This window comes from Curcuma longa, chromosome 1 (genome assembly GCF_044706935.1).
Source record: "Curcuma longa cultivar G26 ecotype Majalengka, Jawa Barat chromosome 1, ITB_CL_G26_1.1, whole genome shotgun sequence".
NCBI classification, from domain to species: domain Eukaryota; kingdom Viridiplantae; phylum Streptophyta; class Magnoliopsida; order Zingiberales; family Zingiberaceae; genus Curcuma; species Curcuma longa.
Genome location: NC_133861.1, coordinates 11,726,028 through 11,736,954, shown reverse-complemented (window position 1 = coordinate 11,736,954; position 10,927 = coordinate 11,726,028). Strand labels below are relative to the sequence as shown.

The 10,927-nt window shown below is 38.4% G+C and overlaps 1 protein-coding gene and 1 pseudogene across 2 annotated transcripts; one reads left to right on the top strand and one right to left on the bottom strand.

Moving 5' to 3' along the window:
• Window positions 1–45: 45 nt before the first annotated feature.
• Window positions 46–3,048, bottom strand: LOC141824225 (protein NSP-INTERACTING KINASE 1-like; annotated as a pseudogene).
• A 1,337-nt stretch (window positions 3,049–4,385) lies between these two features.
• Window positions 4,386–9,757, top strand: LOC141830322 (plant UBX domain-containing protein 4-like). 2 transcript variants are annotated; one of them, XM_074717777.1, is made up of 4 exons: window positions 4,386–4,627; window positions 7,769–8,054; window positions 8,890–8,985; window positions 9,063–9,757. In XM_074717777.1, the coding sequence occupies exons 1-4, from the start codon at window positions 4,485–4,487 to the stop codon at window positions 9,444–9,446; spliced, it is 909 nt and encodes a 302-aa protein (XP_074573878.1). In that variant the 5' UTR covers window positions 4,386–4,484; the 3' UTR covers window positions 9,447–9,757. The 2 variants fall into 2 exon arrangements, with proteins under 2 accessions (XP_074573878.1, XP_074573871.1); XM_074717770.1 differs by lacking the exon at window positions 4,386–4,627 and adding an exon at window positions 4,746–4,836.
• The last annotated feature ends 1,170 nt before the right edge of the window (window positions 9,758–10,927 follow it).

The following is a 10,927-nucleotide window of genomic DNA, read 5'->3' as shown; positions in this document are numbered from 1 at the left end:
AAAAAACTGATATTAATGTCAAGCTTTCTTCTCCGACGAGACACGTCACCTTGGTCCGGAGAGCTCCATGGCTTGGACCAGCAACGACGAGTCGTCGGAGAACCTCTCCGACGGCAATTCGAACCCGTCCTCGAACTTGCGTCGGACGCTACCGCCCATCAGTCCTCGCCCGGACGCTACCGCCTCGCACCTATCCGGCGCCACCGCCTGCACCACTTCCTTTTCCAGCATCCGTACCACCTCCGCCATCCTCGGCCTCTCCCCCGGCACGTACCGCGTGCACAGCAGCGCCACGCGCACCATTTCCTCCGCCTCCGCCTCGTCGTACCCCTTCCTCTTCAGTTCCTCGTCCACCAGCACCTCCACCACCTTCTTCTCCCGGTGCGCCTCGCGCACCCACTCGATCATGGCCCCCTTCTGGCTCGCGGCCCTCGAAGATCCCGCGACGAGCTCGAGGAGGAGGATCCCGAAGCCGAAGACGTCCGTCTTCTCGGAGGACTGCCCGGTGGAGAGGTACTCCGGCGCGATGTGGCCGGCCGTGCCCCGCACCGCGGTGGTGACGTGGGAGTCGGCGTGGTCCAGCATCTTGGCGAGGCCGAAGTCTCCCACCACGGCCTCGCACTCGTCGTCCAGCAAGATGTTGGCGGCCTTGACGTCGCGGTGGATGATCTTGGGGTCGCACTGCTCGTGGAGGTACAGCAGCCCCCTGGCCGCCCCCACCGCGATCCTCTTCCTCGTCCGCCACTCTAACGATGGCCTCGCTGCAGAAATTTATAAGACAAGAACAATTCAAAGCCAAATCGCTAAATCTGCCATGAACTCGACCAACCTCTGAGACGGGAAGCGACGCTGCCATTGGACATGAAGGGATAAACGAGGAGCCTCTCCGTCGCAGTCATGCAGTATCCCCGCAGCCTGAGCAGGTTCCTGTGCACCGCCAAGCTTATCATTTCCACTTCGGTCTGGAACTGGACCTCTCCGCCGGCGGCGTTTCCGTCCTTGAGCCTCTTCACTGCCACCACCGTCCCGTCCTTCAGTTTGCCCTTGTAAACGTTTCCGAATCCGCCTCTTCCCAGTATGTTCTTGCTGCTGAAGTTGTTGGTTGCAATTTGCAGCTCCCTGAACTGGAACCTCCTCAAGTTTCCATGGCAGAGTTCCTCCTTGTGTTGCTCTGCAAATCAAATGCCATCGACATTACTGACTCCGGCTGCACTAGTTATCTGAAGAACCAGTGATTCGAGAAGCTTATGGATTCGACATCGACATCACTGGTGTTAGAATTTGTTACCATTGACATCTAAGAATAGATGGTGGTTGTGCCTTTGTCTCCACCAGAGATGAAGTCCCAGGACGAGGCTGATTGCAGCTACACATGCAAAGCTGGACGCAAATGCAAGAACTTTGTGAACTTTTGGCTTTCCTGAAGTCGAGACACCTTAACAAAGAGAATTTGAAATAAATATTCAGAATCAAGATTTTGATCATCACTTCGAATGCTACAAACTGTATAATTTTACCTCGAGTGTTATTTAAGTTGGAGGAGATCGGCACTGGTGATGTTTGGAAACAAATCTTTTCTGAACCAGTTGGGCAAATTAAAGGATTGCCTACAATGCTGAGGCAAAAGAAAAGAAAATAAATGCAAAAACCAATTATTGTTCCAATTATGTCACTGTCTGCTACTCAGCATTTCATGAAGTTTCATGTTACTGTCTGCTACTCAGCATGTTCATGATTTGATGAGTAAAAAAGGTTAGAGCAGTGATGTTTGCCAAAGGCACAGGAAATGCTCCGCTGAAAGTTGTTATTTAGCCTCCTGAAAAACTGAAACCATGAGAAAACTTACAGGTACTGAAGGCCCTTCAAGTTTCCTGCTGAAGCAGGAATTTCACCACGAAAGTTATTGTTGGAGAGATCAAGTTTGTGGAGCTTGGAGAGCTTCCCGATCTCTTGTGGCAATAATCCTGATATGTTGTTATTCTGCAGGAGACTGAAAACATGGGATGATGTTGTCAGAATGGATCAAAGTAACGTGTTGAAGGGATGGATTTGGAGAAAGAGTTCCTGATAGATTCTGGCTAGTTTCCCTGTAGAATTAGAGTTGTCTCTTTTCCTTGCTCACTTAGATTGAGCGAGAGACTCACAGGCCAATCACTAAGGTTTGAGGTGAGCAAAAGCTCCAGCTGCATGGATCAAAAAGAGAGTAATCAAAGCTTGAACTGAAATATTAACAAGGAATTTTTTGTCTTCATTGAAAGTTTTTGTAGGAGGAAAGAAGTAGGCCATGAATTCTACCTTCACACCTTTAGGGGAAAAAGCATGCACAAGCAAAGAGCAGAAGAAGGTCACCCACAAGAACACAGGGAGCTTCAATGGGTGCGACAAAAGCTCATAGAATGGTTAAAAAATAATAGATTTTAAGTTTGATGCTGGTTAAGGGGCAACAATATTTTTTGCACTCGAAATTTTGAATTGATTCCAACTGAGTGTCATGGCAGAAGGAGCAGCCATAGCTTTATATTGAGTTGTCGTGAGCACTGTTGGAAGACTTGATTTCCTGGTCCCAAAGAAAAAGAAAGATAAGTTCTTGCTGCTTGCAAAAAAAGGGAGGTGGATAAGGTATTTTAAGTTTTATTTTTGTGTCAAAGGAAAAGAAAAAAAAAGGGAATGCAAGAAATGCCATGCAGTACATTTTTCACAGCCTTAATTTTTGATTGATTGTTTGCTTTGATTTCATTTTTCAGCAGGCCCCCTGGTGCCTACTCCCTGTGGCAATGAAGGACACATAAATCATTTTTAATCCCATGCCCTCACTGAATTCATCCACATGGAATGGAATGCTATTTAGCACTATCTATGATAGAAGAGTACCCCTCCATGAATATTGAAAAGTTGCATTTGGGTCAAACATAACACTTTGATAAAAGAGTGGACGAACTTCTCCTGTTTTGCCCACTTAGCAAATTCGAGTAGTTCGGTGGCTCAATAGCTCACATATCTCAATTTTTTACACGATGACGAACAATTGGGGTCTTACTGTTGCACCATGGTGCTAGAAGGGCTAAGTCTTGGAGCTGACTAATTTCAAAATAGACAGTTCGATTTCATATTTTGCCCATCAAATAAATCAAGAAGTATTTATGATTGTTCATCTAGAATAGTTAGCGTCTTAGGTTTGTCATCACATTAGAGAAAAATATCTTGTAGTGCGTTGTAGTTGGGAATCGAATTGTAGGTGTCTAATTAATCGTTGAAGTGTCTAATATTTTGTTATCCCATTAGAGAAAAATACCTTGCAGTGCACTATAGTTGAAAATCGAATCTTAAGTGTCTGATTAACCTCTGGAGTGTCTGATCACTACACTAAAGCTCCAGGGGCTAGGCCAAACATAATATTTTTTTTAGTTAGTACCAGATATCCATCTCTTATAACTGACTAATCCTGGGACGATCAGTCTGACTCCACAAAAATTTTTCATTAGACATCAAGGTAAATTTGAAAGCGCTCGTACTGGATGATCTAACAACTCGGCTTTCTTAGACCTAACTTCTATTGAAAGAAATTTATTTTGCAGTATACCGTGGTTGAGATTCAAATTGTAGATATCCAAGAGATTATAGTGTTGAGGTAAGATCAAACATAACAAATTTATCTATAAAGGACGAAAATTTTTATTAATATCAAATTATATTAAATTTATTTTCATGATAATTTTTTTAATAATTTAAATATTTAAATATCATCATATTAAACTTGAAATAGACTGCTTCCTGCTTCACCTATCATAATTTACTTTTAAGATAATCATTTTATTAAAACTTTGATCTTTTTATTATTATTTTAGTATTTTATCATGCGTCTCGCTCATGGAGCTGGTTCGTTCAACGGTCAAAGTTCTTTATTTTAGTTCTAACGATAAGTCTTGAAATTATATAGTAGAACTCAATCTTCTTTGCTCTGAATCATTCAAAGCTTAAACGTTATTCATAGCGGAGTAGATAAACAAAAATTAATATTCAAATTAGAGGTAGTTTTTAAAATATTAAAAAATCAAGGTGTTTGATAAAGTATGAGAAAGATTGATTTAATATCAAAATACAAAAGTGCATAATTTTTATAAGATTTTTTTTTTAAATAAAAACTTAATATACTAAATTTTAGAAAATATTATTTAAAGTTTAATTTGATAATATGTGGATTTATTATAAAATAAACATACATTTAAAATATTTTTTAAAATGGTTTTTAAATAAATAAGTGTTTTAATAAATATGTATTTATAAAAATGTTTTAATAAATATTTAAAATAAATAAGTTTAATTTGATAAAAATGCATTTTTAATAAAAGGGCTTTTTTAATAAATAATCTGTGACCAGCCTAACCCGAGAAGAGGAGGCCTCACTATTCCTCGTCAAATCTGCTGCCTTCTTCCACCGCCTCCGTTTAGCCAGCTGCTACTCTGTCAGACTTCGTTACGCGGCGATGGGTTCGAGGGGAGGTGACAAGAAGCCGTCGGGGAGCAGGCCGACCATCCGAACCCTCGCGGATCTGAATCGGAGTTCCGACCACGGTTCCGATAGCGACTCCGACGCGCCTCAGGAGTACTACACGGGCGGAGAGAAGAGGTTGATCTCCCTTTCCCTTGTATGTTCGATTCCTCTAATTGATTTCCGTTTCTTGAGCGTGAAGATAGGGCTGGTGATTCCAACGCTGGCTTTTTCGATTGTGACGTCTCATAACAGGATTCATGTGGGTGTAGTCTCACAAATAGAAGCTAGGTCTGTTTGAATGATGAAAAAGATTTGGGAGATGTAGTTTCTGTGAAATTATTGAGGTTGAGATTGCATCCGGGGTTTATCTTATCTTTAATCTCTTCTTTTCTCCTATGCGCCATCTGAAGTCTCTTACCGTCAAACGTACTTTACGAGCAAAATTGTTTATAATTCCTGTCTAATAAGGATTATTGGGATCCAAATTTGTTCGAATTGGTTTTGCTTTTCTGGACATAACCTTCTTGCTGAAAGAATCTCCTTGTAATGTTGTCAATTGTCGAATTGAAAATATTTCTTATAGAAAATTTGATTTTTGAAGTGCTGGTGAATGTAAATTAAATTTATTTATTATTTGAGAACTTGATTTAATTTAGGAATGTGGCGCTTATAGTCGGGGATGAGTTGCATCAGCGAACATGAATATCTTTCTACATAAAAGTTTCTGAGCTTTGAGGTTGCTTGATTTCTATCCTAATTGGCAAGTTTACTGGCCAAAAATTTTGTGCTTTCTCGAAGTTTCTGGTGTACTGGTAGTGCAATTAATATATGACTTGAGTTATGTGAATTTGTTTAGTCTTCATGAGAATGTGTATTAATGGCAATATGTTTAGAAGGATAGGTCGCATTTTATAATATGGAGTACAGTTATACATTCAGCAGTATGATAGGGAGATTGTGTTTGATGTTCAAACAACGGTTGTGGAAGCATGGAAAATTAGGATGAGTCAGCTGGGACAAATTTTGTTTTGAACGAAGCTATAACATATATTTACTGTAAGAAAAACAAAATCCTAGAACTATTGACTAGTGACATGGCCATTGAGAGAACTTTGTGGTATGAAAGTGTCCATGTAGTTGAGACTTGAGACCATATAGTTGTTGTTGGGGCCGATTGTTGATTGCTGTTGTTTTTTCATTTTGGATTTAGTTGGTTAAAGTGATGAGTATAACTTCTACACCCAGTGGTTTGATTTTGATGAGTTTGCATTGTAGGAAATTGAATATATCTATTGTGAAATAATTTGCAGTCATGAGTATACATCTAGACTTTAACAAAGCTCATTTATATCCTTGTGTGAAAATAATTCATTATAGGATGAATGTGCGACTTACAAATTGAAATAAAGTTCCTTTGAGTTGGATGCAAGTTTTATGCTGTCTTGTTTGCCTACATGAGTGTGTATTATCATATTCTTATGTTAATCGAGGTTGATCTTAAGCTGATTTCTCTTAAAATGAGATGTTCCAAGTCAAGCAAGGCATTTTGACAGGACCAAAGTTTATTTTTTTTCGTAAGTATAGGTAGAAAGTTAAACATGTTGGATTGTGATATATGATGGTCACTGGTCATGACATCAGATAATTGAAAAGATAACTGATACTAGGAGAGTTGAAACTTGAATGATGAGGCAAATATGTGTTTATAGGATGTAGGCTCTATGCTTATGGTTCTACTTCAACTGTGAGTTTTTTTACCAATTCTTAATGCAACTTACTGGAATCATACTTATTACTATATGTTTTTTATTGCATGTATTTGCCATTCTGGTGAGTCAAAGATAGCAGTGCTTTTTGAAACATGATTTTTTTGTCATTTATTTTCATTCATCTTTGTACTTATACCTGCAAGTAAGCAATCTACACCCATACAAAGGGCGTCTATGGAGATCATGAATTCTAAAAAAATTTAAGTCCTGTCTTTACTAATTAATGATATTGTCTCTATGCATGAGCTTCTGATCATTTCTTAGAGCATCCTTAGTTGCAACAAATTAACTGAATATTTGCAAAGAATATGGGTTTCAGTCTGATGGATAATTAGCAGTTATATCTATATTCTTTCTGCAGTTAATCTAATATTAAAATCTGTCAGTAAGCATTTTAATTTTTCCCAAAATGTTATCAAAGTAAATGTAGTAGCAGTCACTTGCAAAATGCTACTTGTGAGTAAAATTGCAACGTGAAAAGTGCAAAAGGCTTTTCAAACTGTTCTGCTAACTACATATTCAAATCAGGGCTACATTTGGAATATTGTCATGGTTTGCATCTTCTGGAAGTGTGTATTTCTGAAATAAGAGTGAGTTTGGAAGTACCAGTGATATCTATTCTTATCTTTCCAAACTACACAAAATTCATAAAGATTAGTCGTAAAAACATTTTATAATGCATTCTTAAGGATTGAAATGATTTCATGCCTTTAATTCTACAATTTTGCTCTTAACAGCTAATGATTATTTTCTCATCCTCTTTCCATAACTTTGATTCATGCATTCATGAGTCTTTTAGTAATTAATCAACTATCTTCCTTCATTTTGTATTAAAGATGTTTTGCATGAGTACTGGGAAGTTCATGTGGGGCTGCTACATGGTAACTTTAGGATATCAAATACAATGAAAATGCTATGTAAGCCTTAGAATACCAATTTCTATTACATTGATTTCAGTCTGTTATGGTGGAATACATGACCTGATCACATGTGTCATATTTCTTGCTCCATAACGAAAGTGTGTTTTAACTTTAGTGAAGCTATTTGATTAATGAATATATGAAATAGGCAGTCATTTGCTCCTCAGTTTAAATGACAGCTAATTTAGAACGACAATTATAATTTATACAACTGAAATGAGTATGTTGAAATGAACATGTGGGTTACTAGATCATATTAAATAAAAATATATATACCTAAGCAATTAAGCTTAGTCCTGATAAGTGATAGATGGGAGAAAATAGGTTTAAATAATGTGAACACACTCCTTGAGTTAATTATTCCTGAAGATGTGAACTGAGAAAGGTAAAAGGAAGACCAAAGAAATTTTTCTTACATAATTTAAAAGTGTCTCAAGTTAAGCCCAGTTTGTTGGGATTCCCAGATTATTGTCATAGTCATAGTTTCTTGTTGAGGTATGTATGGTAATAACCCAGTTATTTATTTTTGGGTCAGAAATAACCCAGTTATTTTTTGGGGGACAGAAATAACCCAGTTAATTTTGCAGTGGAATGCTGGTCCAAGATCCATCAAAAGATGGTGACAGTGTGGATGCAATATTTGAGCAAGCTAGGCAGATGGGAGCCATGCAAGGACCAGTTGAGCCTAGTCAATCTTCAAGCTCAAGAAGTTTTACAGGAACTGGCAGACTACTATCAGGTGAAACAGTGCATGCTGCTCCTCAACAGCCTGAGAACATAGTTCACAATATCTACTTTTGGACCAATGGGTTCACAGTCAACGATGGCCCATTGAGGAGGTTTGATGATCCCCAAAATGCATCCTTTCTACAGGTAATGCTAATATTATTATCATCATTCATTTCCTCTTGAAAATATGTTATTAAACCAGCCTCATGACATCTAGTTTCAAAGATCATGAACGTTTTACCCATTCTGGGGTGTTAAACCCAGAATAGTTATCTTCCATCCAATCTCTGAATATACATATAACAAAAGTAGTTTATCCTAAGGCTGGCATGTAACAAGGTGATTTACTGGCAAATTTGCACAGCCCTTTAACTGTAAGCCATCTCATCCTTGTATACATCGATTATGTGTTTTAAACACCTTGTGAAAAGCTTGATTTGACTTGGCTGGAATTTTATCTACATCAATTCAGGTTGTGGTGCCATTCCCCTTGTGAGTCGATTGCCTCTTCATTGAACATTCTGTTTTTTTTCCCTTTTATTTGACCTCTGTCCATCCCTGTGCTCAAGGCATTCTATTTAGCCATTTTTCCTGCCAATGTCTGCTCCTCAAAGATTACATCTGCCCCTGTAATCCACATTTGACAGCTGTTTATATTGTCTAATAAAGCCCCCATCTAAACTTTGCAATACTCATTTTTGCAAACAAATGTTGTTCAACATCTTCACCAGCATCACACAAACAACAGTTCAAATCCAGACAAAGTACCTCTTCAACAAATTGAACTTTTAGTAATTTATTACTATAGCTACTATTACACTAGCATTACTATTTTTTCAGTTCATTTGGATTTTCTGCAGTGCTCTCTACGCTCTTGCCATCTTTAACTTATAATGGGAGTATCCAAGGAGACATTTTCTTAGTGAATCTGTACTAGTCTGATTATGTTCCTTGTCTTTTCTTGTCTTTCACGTGCCAGAGTATTATGAAGTCTGAATGCCCAATGGAGCTAGCCCCAGCAGACAGGAGGTCTGTGGTAAATGTCAATCTCATCAGGAGGACAGAAAGTTATTCTGTACGTAAACATAAATTTCTGAGATTGCCCTTTTGTTTCCTTGAATCCTGGTTTCCCTTACCATTTCTCCTTGGCAGGAACCTGTGAGACCCCTTAATCCATTTCAAGGTGCAGGCAGGACACTAGGAACTGGGTCATCCAGCAGCTCTCCAAGTGAAGTTGTCAATGCCAACCCAACATCCAGTAATAGTCCCTCCCCAACCATCCCCCTGGCCGTTGACAGTTCTAAACCGTCTACCACCATCCAGTTGAGGTTGGCAGATGGGACTCGAATTGTTGCACGCTTTAACACCCACCACACCGTAGGTGACATACGGTCTTATATTGATGCATTGAGGCCTGGAGCATCTAATTCGTATCAGCTACAGATGGTCGGTTTTCCACCTAAGCTACTAAATGATTTATCCAAGACCATTGAGGAAGCAGGCCTTGCTAATTCAGTTATCATCCAGAAGCAATAACTTGATGCCGTGTGGTTTCATTACCTTCAAACTCAGTAAACAATGGTTATTTACGTTAATGATTATCCTTGCAACTGTAAGATGCTTGTATAAATCTTTAGACCCAAAGATGTTACCTGATTGCTGCTATGAATCCATGGAACAAATTGGGTGTTCATCATGCAAAGAATTTCTGAATGGTTCATTTGCTATGTTCATCTTTTCCAAGTCTAAGCGTGCACGTATGCTGCATTTGTTCGGGTAGAGCAACAGACCAGACTCTCCTGTTTTCTTCCATTCAATAGGAAGAGGATTTCACTATTGCATTTAAATCATCTTTTTTTTTTTTTTAATCTTCTGAGTTACTGGTTTTTCTGTTAATTTGTTTGATGTTGAGTGTGCTACATTGCAAGGATCGTTTGAGACGTGAAATCTCTACCGTGTGTTTCAGGTCTAACATGTCTTTCCAGTAGATTTCTGTCTCATTGAGTTCTGCTATTAATTCTCTGTTTATTTGAATGGCCGACTTTAAATTCCTACGATTTATGGTTAATTAATGCTGGAAAATGTAGTTGCAGGCAGTACAAAATTTTAATGCCAGCCACGTGTTTGCTAATCTCCTCTTGTTTTTTCCGTATGTGGAAGGATTAATCTCTTCAGCAATATTTGGCACTTTTTCAAGCTGATTGAATGCTCGGCATGAGTTTGGGGCCATAATTGACTAAAACAACTCAACCAAGATGAAGTATTTACACTTATTAATCCCGAGGTGAACAGTTCGATTTTATATTCTGTCTATAAAATAAATTTAGAAGGTGAGATGGTTTTTGATGTGGCGCTTCAGCATATACTATATGAGTTTTGAATCTTAAGTGCTCCAGCATCTTATCTTAATTGCTTAAGAAGATTGATGATCCAATTATAGGTATGAAATCCACTTGCTATTTACTCAGCAAAACCCTATAATCATTCCAGAAAAAAAAATATTGTCGTGATTCTTTTGTTTGTTGAATCTGTCTGTTTGTTCCTCAAGTAGTGATTCGCATCGTCAGCATTGGACAATAAACTGGAGACTTTTGCAACCTTTTTGTATTCTTTCTTGAAAACTCCATCTCCTCATACGATAGTGAGTTCTGGGTTTCTTCGAAAAACACAGCTTAGACGCTAGCAGCCATGCATTTTAATTACGAGGGACGTCAGTTGGGAAACTCCATCTACTTGCATTAAATTTCCGGCTCCACAGGTCCATTATAGCAGCAGCCTTGAAATCTAATTGCCAGAGACAGGTCTGTTTTCATATATACAAATAAATTTTCATTTGAAATAATAGGAATAAGAAATTATTTGATCTTTAACAAAAGCTTGTCTCTATACTAAAGAGTGGTCGATTAATTTCTAAACTTTGTGACAACTAAAACTCAGTCTTGTATCCTCATCTAGACTTTGTGCAAATCCTCTCCATAAATGCATTCATACAGGTAGATTAGAAGAGTCCAAATTGA